This window comes from Mauremys mutica, chromosome 7 (assembly GCF_020497125.1).
Source record: "Mauremys mutica isolate MM-2020 ecotype Southern chromosome 7, ASM2049712v1, whole genome shotgun sequence".
Taxonomy (NCBI): domain Eukaryota; kingdom Metazoa; phylum Chordata; order Testudines; family Geoemydidae; genus Mauremys; species Mauremys mutica.
The window spans coordinates 101,236,904-101,259,461 of record NC_059078.1 but is presented as its reverse complement, the minus strand read 5'-3'; the positions used below and the strand labels follow the sequence as shown (position 1 = coordinate 101,259,461).

General features: G+C 39.6%; 1 protein-coding gene across 1 annotated transcript in view; it reads right to left on the bottom strand.

Annotated features, from left to right (window-relative positions):
* The window catches only part of CFAP46 (cilia and flagella associated protein 46), a 155,567-nt gene that overhangs the window by 100,050 nt on the left and 32,959 nt on the right, over positions 1 to 22,558 (bottom strand). Inside the window, exons 13-19 of the mRNA XM_045025832.1 lie at positions 20,176 to 20,366; positions 16,756 to 16,984; positions 13,931 to 14,051; positions 8,039 to 8,162; positions 7,365 to 7,495; positions 2,773 to 2,918; positions 2,075 to 2,208 (exon numbers count right to left, since the gene is read on the bottom strand). Coding sequence (XP_044881767.1) covers positions 2,075 to 2,208; positions 2,773 to 2,918; positions 7,365 to 7,495; positions 8,039 to 8,162; positions 13,931 to 14,051; positions 16,756 to 16,984; positions 20,176 to 20,366 — 1,076 coding nt within the window. The remainder of the gene's footprint in view (positions 1 to 2,074; positions 2,209 to 2,772; positions 2,919 to 7,364; positions 7,496 to 8,038; positions 8,163 to 13,930; positions 14,052 to 16,755; positions 16,985 to 20,175; positions 20,367 to 22,558) is intronic.

Genomic DNA, 22,558 nt, shown 5'->3' with positions numbered 1-22,558 from the left:
CAAATGGTGGGATGGTACATAGAGAGATGCAGCAACTTACCCAAGGTCATGCAGCAGGTAAGTGGCAGATGTGGGAAGAGAATCAGCTCTCTTGTGTCCCCTAATACTGGCCTCTTTCCAAATCTGCACACTAGTCAAAATATTTTTAAATATTCACCAGTATCAAAAATAAAAGCAGATTTTCTGCTGTCCTCTACTTCCTGTGCATTGCTCAGGCAGTACAAAGGGAGTAGAACCTGGTCACAAGCCCCCCATCAAGCATACATCCAACAGAGTTCCTAAGTTTCTCTCCCAAAAACTATAGGAGAAGGGGGTGTGAATGGGCATGAAGTGACCAAGAAGAGGTGGAGAGTTAGTATGGCTGAAGCATTCCCCAACTGGTGGATTGTTCCCTGGGGACCATAGTCAGATGGCACATTGGATTATCCCCTGGGCTGCTCTAACCTGTGATTGGAGCAGGGAAGAGAATGAGAGATAAAAGCAGCTAACATACTGTACTCAACTTGTTCCTACCACTAAATTGCAACAAGTATGGGTATTCTCAGGGCCGTGATGTACCTCTGCATCCTTTCAGCTGACTACTGCATCTTCTCCTTTCATGTTCAATAGCAGCCAGCACAAAGGATCTTGCAGCACATTGGCACATCAAAGACAGTGATTTCAGATACTCAACAGGAAACCATAATTTCTGCAGCAAATTATCAGTCTACAGGGTCAATGTGTCAGTCCAAGTTTTTTTTTTAAAAAAGAGACCAGAAACAGAAGAAAGGGAAGGAAATGAAGGGAAGAAGAGGATTTACTCAGGGGATATATTTGCTAGGAAATGGTTACTCTTCACTTTTTCAGAGTATAATGTATAAAATTTGTAGTGGAAATTACTGTCCCTCAGCCTAAAACTTTCAGCATTACATAATAATATATTAAAATGAATGATGATGATGATGATAATCTTAACTTCTACAGATGTTTCCATCTGAGGATCTCAAAGAACTTCAAACATACCTAAGAAAGGTTGTCTTGTTTTCTACCTCAGTACCCATTCCTTCATTATGGTGTCATGATAGTAATGCCATGGTCAAAGTTCCGTTTTAAAACAGATGATAAATGTTTCCCCACACAACCCCCTCTAAAAAATATGGGGAAAAAGTCTGTTTTACTGACAATTTCTCTTGTGTAATCTATGCCCACAGGCGAACTTTTCTTTTAAAGTTTGATCTTAAGCAGACATCTATTTTTGAGGAAAGAATTTTTAAAAAGATGTTTTTTCATTTTGATTTTGATCCTTTTTAATGTCTAATCATAATTCAGTACCAACTTACTTTAAGAAATTCCATGTTTTTTTTTCATTAATTCTCAATGAGCATGAGCATACACTTTTTTGTTGTTTTTTCCCCCCTAAGTTTGAATGCCAACTTCCTAGTTATTAGAGGTGGCCTTCATGAACATTATAATCTCCTTGAAAGGACTTCAGTTCCAAAAGGTAAAAATTTACTACATGGACCCCTTTCTTCCCTGATTTTACACAGAAATAAATAACTTAACAGTATTTATGGAGGTGGGAGGAAAAAATTAGTTTCTCCTCAATTCACACCCCTTGGGTGGAGGGAATAGAGAAGAAGTTTTTTCAACTTAAGTAATTCATTATGCATTTACATAGATGCTCAGATATTATTATTTGAAATTTTAACAGAAAATTTTCTGAGTTTTGGCAATTTTTTTTTTTTAACTATGAAATCCTTTTTTTTTTTTTAAATGGATAGCAGAATTAACTTTAGCTTTAAAGAGTTTTTGTGTGGCTATAAGCTTCTCAGGTCTGACAGTTAAAATGTTGATTGCAAGAGTGCATGCCAGTAGCTGTTCCATAATGGAGCCAACTCAGCAATGGCCACTTAAAACTTTTTCCTTTAGCTTCTCTCTCTTTTTCCACAAGAATCCATGCCTTTGAAAATGAACCATCTGATAACAATGGATTTTATTTTAAGAAGTAACAACTTTTGAAAATATCTTCATGGTGTGATAATCAAAAAGAATTTGCCAAAGGACCCAGGGTTTGGTACAGATTAAAGAAAAACACCTGTATGTTATCCAATCTGGATCATGTTCAGGAAGTTTGGAAATATATCCTGTGGGATGCTGGCTTGTATCTTCAGGTGGAACAGCATGATCATTCAGCTGAACACCCTCCAATCTTAACAAATGAATAGTCGCCTAGAAATATATATAGAAAACATATATATGAAACTTCAATTTCATCAAACCTTCTCACATTGAAAAGAGAGACTGGCTTCTGCTCAAGTCACAGTCTCCATTCTACAATAAAATATTAGCAGCACAATTTTGTCAAATACTCTGTAGGCATATAGCAATATATCACAAAACATATTAAATACAGTCCTTCAAATTCCTTAGATCCTGCAGAATGAATTCAACATAATTCCTGTAAAAAAACACAACTTTATCTCAGTGAAATTTTAAGCCTCCAGGGCTCTATGGGCAGTTGTCAAACATTTGCAATAAAATCACTGAGAAATACATTATCTGTACTGACAGGGAAAACATTAGTACACTTACTTTGAATGGAAACTTTCTTAGACAGTAGCTTCATGAAACTCTAAATTTTTTTTAGTTTCTCTGCAAACACATTAGTTATTGTTTACAATCTCTAATAACTGGCACATCATTCCTTAAGATGAATGTATACCAGCACGGTAGATAAAGCCCCAAGGATGGAGGAGACAAAAAATGAATATCACAGCTGTACAATTTACTAACCTCTGCATTAATGAATCTTATTTCTGCTAATGTTCTGAGTAAATCTCTTTCAAGAGAGAATGATTTAATGGGCAAGGATGATTCCATTTGTAGGCTGCCACCTCGATTATCATCCATCATAATTGTACTAGCTTTCTTCTTTTGCACTAAGAGAAAGGAAGCTTCACTTATTATTGTTATGTAAATCAGAAAGACTTTTTACTTTACTGCTAAATAAGAAAAATGCCTAGTTCCATTAAAATCTATAAAAGGGATAGAATGAATTCAGATTTAAAATTGCTGCCTTCAAAATCCTTATTCATTACAGTTTCCTGCAACTGAAAATACCTCTCTCCAGGCAGTGCTGGAAGAAAGGTATGTAAATCAGTTAGATGGACGGTGGTGTAAGTGGGACAGCATGCAGTGGCCACGAAATGGCAGCTTTAAAGAGTCTTCACTAGTCAAATCAAGCACCTCTCTCACATTTCTGGATTGCTGGCATGAAGCTGTAACTACAGAAAGCACAGGGGGACAGAAGCAACTCCTTTGTGCTTCCACTTCTTGCTTCCAGAATCTATGATTCTTCCACAATTGGGTCATATAGGTTAGATATCTTTGAGTGCTGAAAAATTACAGTTTATTACTTTTTCAACTTGGTTAATATTAGGGTTGCTAACTTTCTAATTGCAGAAAACCTAACACCCTTGCCCCGCCCCTTCCAAAGGCCTCTCCCATTCCCTGAGGCCCCACCCCCATTCACTCCATCTGTCACTCGCTGTCCCCACCCTCACTCACTTGCTCATTTTCACCGGGCTGGAGCAGGGGGTTGGGGCAAGGCCAGAAATGAGGGATTCAGGGTGCAGGATGGGGTTCTGGGCTGGGGGTTGAGGTGCGGGAGGGGGTGAGGGCTCCAGCTGGGGCTGAGGGATTTGGGGTACAGGAGGAGGCTCTGGGCTGGGGGGTGGGGCTGAGGTGTTTGGAGTGTGAAAGGGGGGTGAGGGCTATGGCTAGGGGTGTGGGTCAGAAGTGGGGCTGGGGATGAGGGGTTCAGCGTGTGGGAGGGGGCTCAGGGATGGGGCAAGGGGTTGGGTGTGGGAGGGGGTGAGGGCTCTGGCTTGGGGTTCAGGCTTTGGGGTGGGGCCAGGGATGAGAGGCTTGGGTTGCAGGAGCGAGTCAAGGGGTTTGGAGTGTGGAGGGGGTGAGGGCTCTGACTACAGATGCAGGTCTGAGGTGGGGCTGGGGCTGAGGGGTTTGGGTTGCAGGAGCGGGCTCCAGGTTGGGGATGAGGGGTATGGAGTGAGGGACAGGGCTCCCGGCTGGGGGTGCAGGAGGGAGTGAGTGGTGCAGGCTCTGGGTGGTGCTTACCTCATGTGGCTCTCAGGAAGCAACCAGCATTTCCCTCCGGCTCCTAGGGGGAGGGGCCAGCCAGGGGGCTCTGCACGCTGCCCCCACCTGCAGGCACCGCCCCTGCAGCTCCCATTGGCTGCAGTTCCTGGCCAATGGGAGCTGCGGAGCTGGCACTCAGGTGGGGGCGGTGAACGGAGCTCCCCTGGCCGCCCCTCCCCCTAGGAGCTGGGGAGACATGCCGGCCACTTCCCGGGAGCTGCATGGAGCCGGGTAGGGAGTCTGCCAGCCCTGTGCCAACCGGATTTTTAACAGCCCAGTCAGCTGGCAACCCTCATTAACATGCATCTTTATGTTTTGTAAGCATTACAGTTGAGATTTTGCTCAGTTTGTGCAGGTGCGAACTTTTCAAGATTTGCTCCAATCAGAGTGTGTATGTTTGGATTTCACAAATATGAGCACAGCTCACATTTTCCAGTTCACTTCTTTCATTGTTTTACAGGGATTGGAACACTAGACATGGCGTCCTGGTAGCAAAGAGAAAATCTCAAATGGTGTTAAAATCAAGAAGGGGAATGATTTCTCTTTTCCCTTGGAGTACTCATTAATCCAACATCCTGGAACATGGAAGTTCTGTCCCCTGTTGTGCCCTAACTCTTGGTGTAAAATTGTGAATGTCATGATGAAGTAGCTAGGGTGGTACTGTAGGGCCATTTAGGCAGGTCTATTTGGGCACAGGGATTAAGTAAACCTGTTTGTGTACAGAACAATTCATTGTGGCGACTGAAACAATTTACTACGGTTGTGGTGGATTTTTCATCACTGGCAATTTTAAAATCAACATTAGATGTTTTTCTAAAAAGCTGTGCTCTAGTTCAAACAGAAATTAATTCAGAGAAGATCTATGGCCTGTATTATGCAGGAGGACAGACTAGATAATCTAAGCGGTCCCTTCTGGCTTTATAATCTAGTTAGAGTTAAGGGGTGGACCAGTGACAGGCAGGGAGGCCATCACTTCCTCCCAGGACCAATTTAATTCAGTTTTATCCTTTTAAGCGTGAGTTGGTAAAGTTGCAGATTTTTGACCAATTTCTAGATAAACAGAGAGTATTCTCTCTGGTGATTATCCTCAACAATAAAATATTCTTATTTCAGACTGACCCCGTACTTTTTTCTTGAGATTTTGTTTACTAAAAATACCAGCCCAGCATGTTATATTCCTGCATTAAAATAACAGAACACTAAGACAAAAGAATTCCAGTTTACAGGATATGTAATATTGTTTGTGCACAAGACACAAATGATTTGTATTCATATGCACATAACAATTCTGATCCATATACAAACCTCTCAACTGAACAATGATGTAGCTTTAACTAAACAGCCTATTAAATGAATAATAATGCCACATAAATTTCATTTATATGCTGAAAAATATGTTTCATGGCCTGCTAACTTGTCTAACAACTGATAAATTGTACCAAATATCACCCTTTTACAGCACTGCTAACCGTGTAACCAACAGTTATACCATCAAATTCTCTGCGGGTAAAAATTGGTACAGTTCCATAGATTAAATGCCATTGTACCAGTTAACACCCACAGAAAATTTGACCAATTATCCCTGTTACTTCCTCTTTCTAACATTTACCTGTTTAATTTTAAGTAGACTCTGTATATCTACTGATGAAAACTGCTATACAAGACCTATGTATTATTATTATTATTATGTATACCTAACCATATATTTGTGTTTTTACCTACAATTATCCCCCTGAAACACAAACAGATGTTATTTAAGGAAACAATAAACATGAATAAGAACAAAGTATGGTGACCCTTTTCCAACTGCCATGATTTCATGTTGCAGCACAGTAAATAGTGCTTCCCTAACACTGTAATGTTGCTCTTAGAAAAGCTTTGTTTGGGAGTATCTGTAGGTTTCTAGACGTCCGCGTGGCGTGAGGAAGAAAGTACACATTTACACCCTGCAACCTTGTTTTAAGTTCAATTACTAGAGAGAACAAATAATCTTATTGTAACATCAGAGATTTAACTAGTATAAGGAACAGCTGTGCAATTAGAAAAGTGCTTGGTTCAGAATGCACTTTTATTATATCCATAAAATCACGAGAAACATTACTGATGGCATTGATTTGTAAAAAGGACATGGCTGTTCAACTAATTTAAAAAGATGAAGTTTTTGAAAATTGCCATTAACACACTTGCATAGCTCTAAATAAAATACATTAATCAAATAGGATTGCTTTGGCCAAGCTTCTCTATTTCTGCATTCCTGATGCCTCGTAAAACTGTTCATGCTCAAACAGCTTTTCAATTAAAAATCAAAGGCACTAGAAATGAAAGCTTTTGGAGTATATAGTGTCCTCAGTTCATGTATACAGTTGCCATTGATGGCATTGCCTGATTTTTGAGAGCAATAGGCCATATATTCCTTAAATATATAATTGTCGACATAATGGAAAAATAACCAGGCTTAAAAATTAACTTTTAAAAGGACATAATTGATTTGAAAAGAAATGACTTGAAAGTAGTTTCAGACACCCTGTAAGTCCTCCCTGACAAATCTATGAATTTTACCATCACATTTACTTAATTTTTTTTAAATGCTTCTTCTCTCCCATGTGTTTGAGAGAAAGCTACAACTAACAATAAGGGAAACTAACTACTACTAATAGTGGATAAAACCTACTGCTATGATCATCTAATGGAATTATTCCTTTAGCTTGAGTTGTAGAGTTCTGCAATTTGAAGTTGGATGTTCCAAGGTTCAAAACCTGCTGACAATCTATACATGGTGTGGTTATATACACAAAAATTGCTATCACAGCACAAAATAAATACACTAAAAAAAGAAAAGCTCCATTCGCTCTAATCTCTTGCAGTGATAGAAACCTCAGGAGTTATAATAGTACATAAAACATTCTCAGATGGAATTCCAATTTTTAAATTGATGTGTTTTTAATTCTTTGCTGAGTAACATAATACCGTAGCATATTACGGAAGCCTAATACCGTGTAAATTAGCAAAATAATAGACTATCTCAAAATTTTGCAGACTAAAGTTTTATTTTACTACTAATTTACCAAATCAGAAGTGTTGAATTGTTTAATAATCAAATTATCCCTCTGGGGTTAAAACAAATTTAAAATAACTTATTCGCAGTGTACGACACTGAGTTTTCATTAAAAAATAGTTTTAAAATATCAGTTAAGAAAAGTTACACTGTAAGTAATGTGTTGACTTACATTTTTTAGCTTTTGGTACCTTCCTCATCTGAGCATCATCATACAAGAGACAGAATCTGCATGCTGCACGGCACACATCCCATACTCCTTGTTTCCGTGCAACTTTTGCTAAATCTGCCCAAAGTCTTATTCTATCACACAAAAAGCACATATAAAAACTTTTTAATTAACAGATTTATTTCCTAAATTCTAGATTCAGGCTAAAACTTCAGGTTAATTGAAAATATCCTTCATCATAATACAGACTTTAAAACCCGGTAACAATTATTATTTAATGTTACTAAATGTAGGGTCAATTTTTATCACTAATAAAAATAACTTATAAATCATACAGCATCAAGCATCAACTGCAGGAGAAGTATGCCAGTTACTGAAGATTCTTATACATTGGAAATAAAGGAATAAAGCTGTTATTTCTAATTATATCAGCATATAGATAAATAACCATAACAAAGTTTAATGGCTCATTATATGGTCACATTGATCCCCTGCTTAAAGGTTAGTACATGCTTAAATGCTACACTGGATCTGTACCAGAGTGCTCAGCACTTTGCAGGATTGAGTGTCAAATAATTTCAGAGTCCTAATAGCAAAACTTTCTCCTTTGGCAATAGCAATACACCACTTTTAAAATGGAAAAAAATATATATATACACCTCCTTTACAGTAATTACCTCTCCTTGTCATTTCCATGTCCTAATCGTTTCAAATGTCCATCGGTTTTCTCCACACTCTTAGTATGATGCTGGGCTTTTGCACAGAGATAACTTATTTGACTCCTGCTTTTACCTGAGGAAACTTAATGGAGACAAAGGAATGCAAGCAAATTTTGAAGCATTACAATGCATGTTTTTCATCACTACAATAACTTCATTCATAAGTAGGTCCTTATATATTTTAAAATGTCTATATTATACTAATTAAAATAAAACACGAACAAGTTATTCTGTACTAACAATTTTGTTTGGAATTAGTATAAACAAAATGTTCTATAATTTCCCAAGTCAGCAAAAAATGGTTTGATTCAATGCAGCCTAATTAAAAGGAGAAATGTTTCTATAATTGGAGAACTCTGCTGTATGGGATATATGTGATTTGTGTGGGTATGTGTGATTAATTTGTGTGATTTTGTGTGCTAACTGGAATTTAGAACAATATTTGAAATCTCATTGATAAAGCAATCTATATGAAGTCAGTGAAAAGTATACATACTGGTTCACAACAAAATTTGTGAAACATCTGAAATTTTGCCTTTTATAGTTCTCAGAGCTTCCTTCAAAACAGGGGCGGCTCTAGACATTTCGCTGTCCCAAGCATGGCGTCATGCCACGGGGGGCACTCTGCCGGTCGCGCGGCTCCGGTGGACCTCCCGCAGGCGTGCCTGCAGAGGGTCCGCTGGTCCCGCGGCTTCGGTGGAACCGCGGGACCAGCGGACCCTCCGCAGGCACGCCTGCGGGAGGTCCACCAAAGCCGCGGCAAAGCGCCCCCCACGGCATGCCGCCCCAAGCACGCGCTTGGTGTGCTGGGGCCTGGAGCCGCCCCTGCTTCAGAAGTCCCCAACCCAGTACTGGACAAACTGGACAGTGGTAGCTGCAGCAAAGTAATTCCCAGTTGCTTGGCCACTGTGAATTTTCAGCAAGAATCTGTTCAATAACTTCAACAGCCTTTGGAACAGACTTTTGGTTAATAATGCTGAGAGAGCCATCCCCTAAAATATTTGTTCAAGGGAGGACCGGTGCAGCTACTTTCATAAGCCTCCTGAGCTGAGGAAGGACCAAGTAAACCTAGACACCCCTGAAAGGTATCTGTCCACCCTGCTCTGAAAATTCTGCAATAAATAGGGCTTCCACAAACTCCTTTGGAAGACTGTTTCAGAGTATAGCTACCCTTATTGTTAGAAGTTTTCCTAACTGCTAACTTGAATCTACCTTGCTGCAGATTAGGTCCATTATTTCTTATCCTACCTTTAGTGGGCATGGAGAACAATTGATCAGCATCCTCTTTATAACAACTCTTAACATATTTGAAGACTGTTATCAGGTCTCCCTCCAGTCTTTTTTTCTCAAGACTCATAGGTTAAGTTTTCTAAACGTTTTATCATCATGCTCTCTGTGACAGGCTGGTCACCCCACACTAGCCCGGAAAAGGTTAACGCGGCTCAGAAGGGATTAAGTAATCTGATAAACCATATCTGAGAAATAGTTAGGCTTGACAGACAATCTCCGTTTGAGGATGGAGCCCAGCTAGACAGGACCAGTCAGGAAGTTTGCAGCAGAAATAGTCCGCAGTGTGGAAGCCTGCAGTCACTCTCTGGGGTTGGAGAGGGAAAGAAGGAAACCCAGGAGAAGAGTAGAAGCCCTAGGGCCCTGGAACTGTGGGAAGGGTATACTTAGAAGAGTGGTAGATAAGGAAGCCTGATAGAGATAGAGCAGGAAGCAGTAGGGAAATAGCAGCCAGGTTTCGGATACAGCAGACTGTGGCTGCTGATTGTAGGTTCCCAAGCCAGGAACCTGGAGTAGTGGGTGGGCCCAGGCTCCCCTACCAGCCACTGGGGAAGTGGCATAATCTGAAATTAGAGAACTCCTGGGAACGATACCTAGACAGGCAATCTGGTGAGACTTTGATATCGCAGAACATGAAAACTATAGTGGCCTGGCCAGAGGGCCAAGCCATGAAGAGGGAGCATCCTGATTCACTGCAACTTCTGGAGTGTGAGAGAAGTCGCAGTGCAAATGAGAGACAGAAGCGGGGTGTCAAACTGGGTGGAGCTATTTCCCAGAAGTAGCCACAAGGAGGCACCCCAGTGATGAATAGAGAACACTGTGACATTCTCCTCTAGACTTGCATGGCACCCAAAAATAGACACAGTACCCCAAGTGAGGCCTCACCACTGCTGAACAGAGCTGGACAATTGCCACATACAGTTTACGTATAACACTGCTGTTAATACACCCCAGAATGAAATTAGCCTTTTCCCCAACTTCATCACATTGTTGACTCATATTCAATTTATGAGCCACTATAACTCCCAGATCATTTTCAGCAGTACTACCTCCTAGCCAGTCATTCCCCATTTTGTAGTTGTGCATTTGATTTTTCCTTCCTTAGTGAAGTACTTTGCACTTGTCTTTATGAAATTCATCTTGTTGAACTCGGACCAATCCTCCAATTTGTCCAGATTTTTTTGAATTCCAATCCTGTCCTCCAAACCCTTCCTAGTTTGGTGTCATCTGCAGATTTTATAAGGATACTCTCAACTCCATTATCCAAGTCATTAATGAAAACATTGCATAGTACTGGACCCAGGACTGACCCTGCAGAGCAAAATTAGATATGCCTGCCCAGTTTGACAATGAACCATTGATAACTACTCTTTGAGTACAGTTTTCAAAGAGTTGTGCCTTTCTAGTAATTTCATCTAGACTAGATTTCCCTAGTTTTTTTATGAGAATGTCATGCAGAAGTGTGTCAAAAGACTTTCTAAAATCAAGATATCATGTCTAGTGGTTTCCCCCATCCAGTAGGCCAGTAGCCCTGTCAAAGAAGAAATTCAGGTTGGTTTGGTATGATTTGCTTTTGAGAAACCCATGCTGGTTATTCCTTATCACTTTATTATCCTCTAGGTGCTTACAAACTGTTTAATAATGTGTTCCAGTATATTTTAGGTATTGAAGTTAAGCTGACTGGTCTATAATTTCTCTGCTGCTCTTTGTTCCCCTTTTAAGACAGATACTATGTCTTCCCTTCTCTAGTCCTCTGGGACCTCACCTGTTCTCCAGTAGTTCTCAAAGATAATTGCTAATGGTTCCAAGATTTGCTTCAGCTAGTTCCCGAAGTATCCTATTTCATCAGGCCCTGCTGACTTGAATACATCCATCTTATCTAAATAGTCTTTAACCTTTCCCTATTTTGGCTTGCATTCCTTCCCCCCTTGTTGTTAATATTAATTGTGTTGAGTATCTGATCACTGAGTAACTGAAAAAAGTCAAATGCCCATTACATTTTAAAATTAAGCATCACCTACAGATCTTCACTTTTGGGAACTACAAATAACCATGTAAACTGTGTTTCTAACCCATAACCTACAACAACTTGCATAATCTATAAAAAAATTAACACTAGTCCCGGGTATTTTGATAGATATTGAAGATTCAGTTTGCAAACACCAAAATATTAGTTTTTTGTGAGGAGGAGGTGTTAAAGGTAGAACTCTTTTTAGGCATAAAAATATTAGAGAAATGAACTGAGAAAAAGAGAGACAAGACACAAGGAAGGGATGAGTTGGACCCCTAGGAGAAAAATAGCTTTAGCGATATAAACACATCAGAGATTATTTCTACAGAATAATGACAAGGCAGAAATGCTTTGTATAATATGTGGCTGTCCTGGAAATCTGATGAGGCAGGACATTGACTCGAGTTGAACTATCATTGCTGACATAACCCAGACTGAATAAGCTTTAATTTGATCCTTGAGCAGCTTGCCAAGTAACAGCAAGAAATGCATAAGCATAAACATTTCTGACATTTAAAAAACAAACAGATTAAGCATTAGCATTGAATTAAACGAAATGGGAAAGGGGATATCCCCTTAATGTCTTTATAAATAGTCTTTCGGTATAATTTATCCAATGAATTATATGGTCCCCATTACTGTGGTAACTGTAGATTAACTGGCAATAATTACACTACTATCATGTAAGCAGAATTTGTAAACTGTAAGCAAGTAGTACAATCTCTTCTGAATGTGTGAGTACAAATCCCATTAAAATTACTGACAAGTAAATACATACATTGAAAAGAGAACAAAATGTTCATAAAATGCTGATGAAAGCACAGTTGTGTGAATATTCTCATTGTGTAAACAAAGATAATTTATTTTTTAATTTCTTTTAAAATTATTTAGTTTAGGTATTTGTTATCAAAAAGTTAGTCTCATTGTTCTGTTGAGTGTTAAGAGCAAAAGTAAACCTTTAAGAAACAACATCTTGCAAAATTTTATTTATTTTAAAGTCCACCAGCTGATATTTTGTAATATCAGATTATCTACATTTGAAGGCTAGCATATGAATATGTAAGTAAAAGAGTGACTTATTTTGAGAAAGTCTGGATACAAATTTACAATTCTCAAGTAAACCCAAAATTCAAAAATCAAACAAATATATTAGCTGGAAATCTAAGATCACTTGTGTCTTTAAGACTCTTCAAGATGCATGAATGCTGCAGCTCAATGGCAGGTAGTATATTTACTTCAATTAAAGCTCATGTCTAATTTATACAAATAGTTTATTAAATGTTAATTGAAAAGCTTTTAACCTGCCATGAGCTCAGATCAAGCCTCTGCATTTCCCCTACAAGAGTTAATGATCTAAAATAAAGTGAAAGAAGCTATTTGAACAAGATAGCCCTCACCTACTTCAAAAAATGCCTCAACACATTATGGCAATGATGTTGTATTATACAGGTTTACATTATTTCTTGGAGTTTAATACTCTGAATGACTGTTTTCAAAACACTAAAGATATAATACTTTGGACTATCATCTCAATATATATAATAAATTAAGTAAATCCAAGCTTATTCAGTACAAGATGAGTGCTTGAAGGAAACTGAGGTGCTACAGGAAGTGGAAGTAGTGAATGTGTAGGTGGCACTCTTACTTCTGTGTCATTACTGACTCAAAGATAAATTCTATTTTTCATATAAAAATAATCTGGGGTGGACGTTCTGGTTTGGTTGAAATGAGTTTACTATAGGATTGTGTGTGTGGGCCCAATATTGTCCCAGTCACCTGCTCCAGCAGCCAGGGATCACCAGGGCATAAAGACTCCCTAGCTATGCTCCCTCTCCTTTGGACATGATCTCTATACTATGGCAAAGCAGGAGAAACCACAGAAGGCTGCTTAAACTGGTATTATAGGTGCTTTGTACTGCTAGAGTGGCACAAAGCAGCTGGAATAGTATGGACAATCTATCTCCATATGGACATGGTTTAACGAAAGACTGGGTAGCCTTTCATGGGATAAAATGTCCATGGTATAATGTACAAGCAATGAGCTTAAATCCTGGGGTCCGTGTTTTAGAAGGCAAACTGTGAATTCATATTTAGTTCTTTGCATAATAAAGAAATAAGAGAGCACTCAAAATTGAGAGGCAACAATCTGAAAGTAATAAAGAACATGTGTATTTCAATGCCACAGAATATTATTGAGTCAAACAGTAACTTGAAACAGCATTCAATAGTTACCATGTATGACTAGGAATAGCTTCTGCAGTTACAGGAGTTAAAATAAAATTATACAAGACATCATATATTTGTTGAGAGCATAAGTTTATAGTATCACACAGTTATGTGCATAGGAATTGGGACTACAGGGTTTCCTCCAAAAACATGATGACCCTACTGAAGACAATGGGAATTTTTCCACTATGGCAATGATTTCACCCCAAAACATAGTCTTCTAAACATTATTTTTGGCTCCAGTGGTCAAATTATCTTTCAGGCTGGGTAAAGAATCAGTAACAGACACATGTTTGACTTTTTTAATCACAGCAAACATACCTTACCTTTAGCTTCATTTTCACTGTCAAGGACTATTTGAAATGCATCAGGAGCTAGTGCAAGACCTGCATTGACCAAAAGAGACCGCTTTTTCCTCACACTATCTTTCTGCTTCCCTTTTTTAGCCTACATAAAGAGAAGGGCTAACTGTTATGGGTACATTCACAAATTGTATTAAAAATAAGTACATTTTCATTAAATTGGTGTTTGTAAATCTCACCCATTAAATAAGCCACAACACTGGTCACAGGCCTATGTACCACAGGAATTGCATTACAGTCCAGAAACACTTATGTACTGTTCTACAATGTTATTATTGGCTAGACTTACTCTGAAACCTTGGTCCTTGACATGAACATTTTGAGAGTAACTCAGAGCATATGCAGGTAATAATAATAATAATAGGAGATATACCTATCTCCTAGAACTGGAAGGGACCTTGAAAGGTCATTGAGTCCAGCCCCCTGCCTTCACTAGCAGGACCAAGTATGATTTTTGCCCCAGATTCCTAAGTGGCCTCCTCAAGGATTGAACTCACAACCCTGGGTTTAGCAAGCCAATGCTCAAACCACTGAGCTATCCCTCCCCCCTACATTTTAATGTTGCTCACATTCATGGCTGAATTTTACTATTTAATTTTTAATGTATGAACTATCGCTATGATATATTCTCAAAAATAAAATTGCTCACTTAAAGAAAACTACGAAACAGTTTGGTTATGACCAAATATAATTGAGAATTAATACGCAACATATCAACCAAAAAAGCATCAGCCCATTTCACAGCACGTTGCAGAGCAAATGCAAATTAGTTATTCCAAAAACAGGTCTGAGGATGCAGTCTAAGGAAATCCCTTCATGCAAATGATGCAGGTTCATGGTCTGCAGGAATCAAAGAGCCATGGCTTGCCAGTGGAGAGCAGATGTTTAGGACAGTCTGGTCCTTCAGGAAACCTGTATAATTTCAGCCAGAAATCCTCACATTTTAATATTAAATTATTATTTTCAGCTTCTGTTCCACATGTGGGAAGTTCATTAGTGTATGGAGTGTGCACATCCATACACTAATGGACCAGTAGCAACATTCACAGGTGATCTTTGTGGTCTTTAAAGACTACATCTGTGTATCCATCCCACATTGATTTGGACCTTCAGATCGAAAGGAAGCTCTCAGCTTTCATCTTTTCTTTACAAAGTATGTTTTTAGGCTTCTTCCTTGTGAAACTTGCCTTGAAATTGTAAACCTATATAAACTGGTTACTAGAGTTGGAAGCTTGTCACTGACTTGTCCTAAAGATCACATTCATAGCCCAACTGTAGCTGCCCAGCACTGACTTCTAGGTTCTATAACAACCATGGCCAAGGATCTCTGAATTTCTATGAAGACCACAAATCCGTTTGTAATTGCAGGAAGCAATAACTCTAAGGTTGACAGTGCAAAGGCTGCTGCAAGTTTCCTCCCAGCCAACCTGCAGCTGAGCAAGCTAGTATGATCCGTGATCACCATCAGTGGCAGCACAGTAAAATGAGAAGCAACAGGCTAATGGATGAAGCAATATACTCCTGTCTTCTATCCACAACTTTGACATTGACTTTCACTGTGGCTTTAGGTAGGTCACTTAACTTCTCTGTGTCTTCATTTCTCCAATTGTAAAACTGAGGTAATAATTACCTGGCCCACAGGAGGTTGTAGTGGTTAGGCAGCTGATCTTTGTAAAACAGAATATAAGTGCTAAAATTCACAAGAATCCACACAAAACCTCTAGGGACTAGGTTTTAAAGATAGAGGCCTTCAGTTTATTTAGACCCTTGAAATACAATTTTAAAAGTTGACAACTATGTAGAGACCTAACCATAAGCTGCTGAGCTCCACTGTTGCAGAACAAAGATATAAATGGGGAAGAAGCTTAATATTCTTTTATACAAAATAAAGTCATTTTAAATTTGGGATATAATCTTTTCATGTGTTTCTGTGGAAACTGACATGGATCCATTTGTAAAGTACTTTGAGAAGTGTAAACAGAAAGCACTGTAAAAGTGCAAAACACTTGCATTATCCAATTCATAAGGATAAAATGGATTTTAACATTATTAAGGCTTTATGTTTTTTTCTGATTCTTTAGTTACTAATGAACGGACTACTTACAAACTCTAGAGAGAAACAAAATGTTGAATATAAAAATGGAAGAAATATTTTAGATAGTCAACAGCAGTGACTACAGAAATGGTTCTGTACTGTGATCCAAAACATATGGTTTTGTTGGTGCCTAAAATACCAGATTATTTGGGGACTATCGCAGCTGAATTATCTGAGATGGTATCACAGAAGTTGCTGGAGTCCTGAAACTGTGCTATAGTGGTTCAAATCATACCTAAAATACAGCAGTCCACCAATATTGACAATTGTATGCCAACACAGAGGGATTTGAAATGCAGCATTCCTTAATGTACCATTCTATCTCCTTTATTGTACATGAGTCTTCCTAGTGTAAACATGGGATGGAATATTATCAGTATGCCGATACACAAGTATATTTTCCCCATAAGCCCTGATAGTTCAGTCTCTCCTTACATGGGTATATGGATGATACTGCCATCAGGATGCATAAGAACTGCTGCCCTCTCTTTTGAATATTGTCAGTAAAGATTATCATTAACAGTTACTTATTAAATAACTTTGCAAGAATTTACTCAAAAGGCCAAAACTCAATTATCTTAGAAAGCTTGGATTTGAATATACCCAACTCTTAATTATAAAAAAATATTTCCTTTGGAGAAGTTTAATAAGCGAACTTTATATTTCTACAAATGAAATTGTTCTTTATTATTACCTGTTCAATCATCATAATTGCTTGATCCTCTAGGCGCTCAGGTGACTTGTACAACATAGTGCATAAATGAAGACGATGAAAAGCCATTTTCAGATGTTCCTGGTATTGCCCATTGTTATCTAGATATATAGCCTTCTGAAAATGTTCCATGGCAGCCTCTATTCTATCTTCATCTTCTTCAATACGAGCAATTTCCATATGAACTTGGCAACGTAGCAAAATCAACAAGCTAGGAAATTGGACAATTTTATAGGTAAACTGTTAAAACAGTAAGAGACAAAGCTGACTAGACTTAAAATTATAAAAAATGTGGTTGAAAAATGAATAATGAATAACTTCTCTGTTCCTTGCATGTTTTCTATGTCACATCATCATACTGAAATAACTAACACAACCATTTACTACATTTTGCTTTCCTTAGCCCTGAGGAGCCAACACAGCCAAGAAAGAACAGTACAATCTTGCAGTTGAGTTACTTCTTCTGTATCACTGATAGAGTTGTTCAAAAAGAGTCAGATTTTCAGTAGTTCCTATTTAGGCACCTAAATGACATGGCCATATTTTCAAAAGTGCCATGTAAACATACCCTATGTGACTATATAGTTACTTGAAGTTAAGTATGTCATTAAGCACCTTCCTGAATCAGGGATGGGACAAGAAACCTCTAAGGACAATGTCACAACTACTACAAAAACCAGTGCTGGCAATACAATACATGCCCCCCCTCCTTTTAACTAATGAATAAATGCCCCAGTGTGGTGTTAGAGGACACTAGGCTGCAGGAAGTGCTGAGAAGGAATTTCCTCATATACAGAACTGGGTCCAATACCAGAGGTGCACAGATGGTGTCCCTGGTGTGGATGCTCCTGATGCCTAGTCTAAGATGCAGACTGTGAAGGATGCAGGGATGACCTCGGTTGCAGAGGAAAACCCCAAGGGTTCCAGAAAAGCCATTGATATGACATTGGGACCCAATTATGCTCAAATCATTCATGCTTGTGTGGTGGGCAATATTGATACTCTGGGTGGAACCAGGATGGGTAGGCATTCACTGGGGACTGCTGTACATACCTGGGTTGTGACATGTAAGAGCCGATCTCAGAAGCAGATGAAGAGTCTGCTTCCTCTGACCAAGGGGCAAATCCTGTCAAGGAGCTACAGCCAGAGCCTGGAGATGGAAGTGCCAGTGAAATCATGATCGGTTTCCCTCTAGTTGGTACCAATCTGAATGGCATGTTAACTGAAGACTCTGATGGTACCACATGGCAAGCCAGAGCTGGAGTAGGAGCAATACACTTTGGTACTTTAGACACCAGTACCAGGTGGGAGTCTGTAGCAGCCGGTACTGACAAGTCTATCAACTTCCCACCTGCAGCATAGGCCTCAGGAGTAGATGGCACCAGGAAAGACTCTTGTTCCTGCAGTACCAAAAGTTGGGCTGAAAATGATGAGGCAGACACTTCAGGTGTCAGTCTTGATGGGCCCGTCCTAGGCTCTCGGGATAACAACATGCCTGAACTCCAGGACTGTCCCAAGGAGCGCCTCTTCTTCAAGTGCAGCTCCATGTCCTTGCCTGCATCCAACATCTGTGGTGAGGATCTTGAACTCTCTGGTACCAAATCCTTAGTAGTCTTACAGCATTTCTTCTTTGGTACTGGTGATGAAGGACTTGTCTCTTGACTCAGACAAACCAGGAGAGTATGCCTAATAGATGCAGGAAGGCTCCAATGATGGTTGGCACATTGACTCCATTAAGTGAAACTTGAGTCTGGCAGCCCTGTCTTTCTTGGAACAGGGCTTAAAACTCTGAAAAATATCTCCCAGGCACTTAAGACAGTTGGCATGAAGTCACTCACAGGCACTGATTTGATGCAAGAGCAACAAGACTTGCAGACTGAGTGCTCCTGCCTTAAAAGGCTTAAAACAGCCCAGAGAGAGGGCTGTGGCAGGGAAGGAAAAGTGGGGCTGATTGGGGAAAGCAGCCTCAGCTGGGGGCCATGCCCCAATCAGGCCACAGCTGGCCCTATAAGAGGGCTGAGGGCCAGAGGCTGGGAGACTGTCTCTCTACCTGTAGAGAGGGACGGGCCTGGCTGCTGGTGAGCTAGAGAAGGTACCTAGAGTGGAGCAGGGCTGGGGGAAGGCCAAGGGAGCTGGGGAGCAAACAGCCTGGAAATCCCCAGGCTGTGGCCTAGTACAAGGCCAAACAGGTACTGGGGTTGCAGGGGACAGTCCGAGGCTAGGCAGAGGCAGCAGGTCCAAACCCCTCCTTGGCTGTGATGAGTGGCAATTAGACTGCAGTCCGCCCCAGTGAGCAGGGGCTAGATGGGGGCTGGCAGTAGCCATATACTGAGGAGAGGTGGGGATAATGGGTGAGGGTTCCCCTGGGTGGGGAGACCCCGAGAGTAGGTGTACTGCCTGGGGGCAGCACCTGAAGAAAGGGACACGAGGCCCAGAAGCAGCGAGTGGCAAGACTTCGGCCTGCAGAGGGGGCTCTGGAGCTGGCGAGCTAATTCCCAGAAGGTACCAGCAGGAGGAGCCGCAGGGGTAAGTCGCGCCTCGCAACACAGTCCTAATATCCAGGCAGGAATCACAAAGTCCAAACTACCAAAAACTAAAAATTAACACTAAATCTAACTTTGAAACTATGAAAAACCTTCAGACTATTCTAGAATTATAATAAACAGATACTACGTACAAGAAAGAGGGAAGGACTTGCAAAGGCAAGAAACACCACCTCTAACAACCATCATGAGCAGTAAGAAGGAATTGATGGGTGGTTCAGGCCCACTCCACCTGTTTTACCTGTGCATAGTAGCACAAGGCAACAGTGTGTGCTTACTCCACCCCGACAGGTGCCACAGAGGGAAGGAAGTCTCCAACAACAGTGAGCTGGGTGCACAAACCCCTATAGTGGAATGGACATGTATAATCAAACAAAGACTTATTATATATTGTGCAGTATTTTTCCCAGATGCAGAGATGTTCATGTCAGAATCCAGGCGATATTCCAACATATTTCATCACATTATGATGACACATTATGATGACACAATATAATTTCGATTGGATTCATTATTCCTCACTTCCTGTCCTAAACTGTAGTGTTTCTGTATGCCATTAATCATTTGTGATATTTCATTCAAGAGAAGGCTGCATTTTAGTGGTAGATAGGGTGAGATACAGATTATCCAGATAGTTTCATTTATTATAATCTGTTGAGAAAGTTTTCAAAGATGTTTGACATCTACATAAGGGAAGGCTACCCTAGAAATGCAATATTATTTAGGTGTCCTGTTTAAATATTATTTTTAACCATCTTTTACTGATGCCCATAATCACCTTTTGGTCTTTACATTTGCTTTCAAATTAACACTATTTTTGAAAGTAACAAATAACAACATACATAGCATAGTAATTTACCTGTCAATCTTTTCTAAGATATCAGCAACAGATATTAATGGTTTTCGTACATGTTGATGCAAATTGTGTTGTAGCAGTGGCAGGCAAAGATTCCACTGCGTAGCACAAACCACTTGAATAACATTGGGGTCTCCCAGTCGAACTGCATGTTGCAACGCTTGTTCAAGTCTTCTTATCACTTTCAGCTGAGTCTGTAAATAAAAATTTACTTCACATTGATTATATATACATGTAATACAAATGATTTGCTAAATATTATTGTAAAACTGCAATTTTAGGTTCTTTCCAACAGAAAACAGCCTCTGTAGTTTCTGATTTATGCCATTTTCACGGACCTTAAGAGTACCCCGTATTTCATGCACAGTAAATGAATTCTTTTTTTTTAAAGTCTCATTTTGACTGCTAAAGAATGTCATTTTAGGTACGCTATAATGCTACAGCTACTGCCACACCCAGCCAGGAGCCTGTCTGTCTATCCCTATTGCCTATGATAACAGAAATCCATGATTGTGGATTATTTGTGAATTCGGAGGATTTAGTACATTCATCAGCTGCTGAGGTTCTAACATGGCGTAGAAGGAAGTGAAGAAACGTTAAGTGGGATTTTCCAAAGGAATCAGTGTTAGCTTAACTCTGCTCCATTCGAATCAATGGAAAAACACCCACTGACTTCAATGGAAGCCAACACAGAGCTCTTTGAAAATCCCACCTACATAAATAGGGCTCTACCGCAGAAATTCACAAGTTCTTAGCTTTCAGTTGAGTTTTAACACAGTAAAAACTAGAAAGAAATTTCATCATATCCATTTGTTTTATGGATACTTCTTAAATATATCTAAATTTCTATTGTATTTATTCAAATGATAATAGCACTGATATGTCTTTTTCTAATTATTCAATAATTGAAATAAGTGACTGATATTTTAGGTTCCAAATATGTGAACACTTCTATTCAGAAGCAACTTTACTCATGTGACTAGTCCCATTGAACTCAATGTGACTACCTATGGGAGTAAAGTTACTCCTTCATGCAGATATTTGCAAAATCTAGCCCTTAATGTGTGTGACACTGCACTCCATGTGCTTATGGAAATATGCTTATGAGTGTGAATATAATGTAACTGGAATATGGTTTATGCAAAAAGTCTCTTGTAAAGTATCATTACAAATCTTATGATCTACTGAGTGTGTTCATCCTATTTGTATGAATGTATCATTCTTGTATCTAAAATTAGAAATATGAAGCATTACTCTGAGGTCCTATTGTAACTATGCAAAGTATGGGCCATTAACGGTGCCTTAGGATCTTGATGGCTCCCATTAACTAGAACAATTGGTTGCAAATGGCTCTGTTTATTTGTAAGTCTTCCTGTGTTCCTGTGAGTCAGGCCGGAAAGAATGGAGGCTTGGGGGTCTTACAGTGACATGTGATCATGTCACTTGAACTGGAATCCATCTTAAACCTGGTGCTTTTCCATTTAGAAGGAAGGGTGGGGATGCAGAGAGACAAAAGATTCCCGCCTTGTGCCAAAGCTATAAAAGGGGGTGGAACAGAATAAATGGGGCTGCAGTCATGAGAAAACTCCTAGTTACCACCTGAGCTGGAACTAACAAGAACTGTACCGGGGAAAGGATTGGACCCATATTAACAAGAAGTCTAGTCTGTGAAAGAAGTTTATTAGAACATCTCTGAGGGTGAGATTCACCTGTATTCAGTTTCTTAAATGTATTAGGCTGAGATTTGCATGTTCTGTTTTATTTTGCTTGGTAACTTACTTTGTTCTGTCTGTTATTACTTGAAAACACTTAAATCCTACTTTTTATACTCAATAAAATCACTTTTGTTTATTAATTAACCCAGAGTAAGTGATTAATACCTGGGGGAGCAAACAGCTGTGCATATCTCTCTATCAGTGTTATAGAGAGCGGACAATTTATGAGTTTACCCTATATAAGCTTTATATAGAGTAAAACAGATTTATTTGGGGTTTGGATCCCATTGGGAAGTGGATGTCTGGGTGCTGGAGATAGGTGACTTGCTGAGCAGTTTTTGATTAAAGTCTGCAGCTTTGGGAGTGTGGACCAGACCTGGGTCTATGTTGCAGCAGACTAGTGTGTCTGGTTCAAAAAGGCAGGGTTCTGGAGTCCCAAGCTGACAGGGAAAACAGGCTCAGAGGTAATTCCAGCACGTCAGGTGACAGTCCCAAGGGGGTCTCTGTGACCGAACCCATCACAATGTGTATGAAAATAGTTTCCCTAGATATGATGAAAAATATGAGTATGAAACAGCATTCCTTTGGCCAAATGAAGGGAACAGTGCTTTATGGGAGGTGAGGGAGAGGTCAAACTGCTGCAGAAGGGGACAACAGGCCAGTATGGTGAC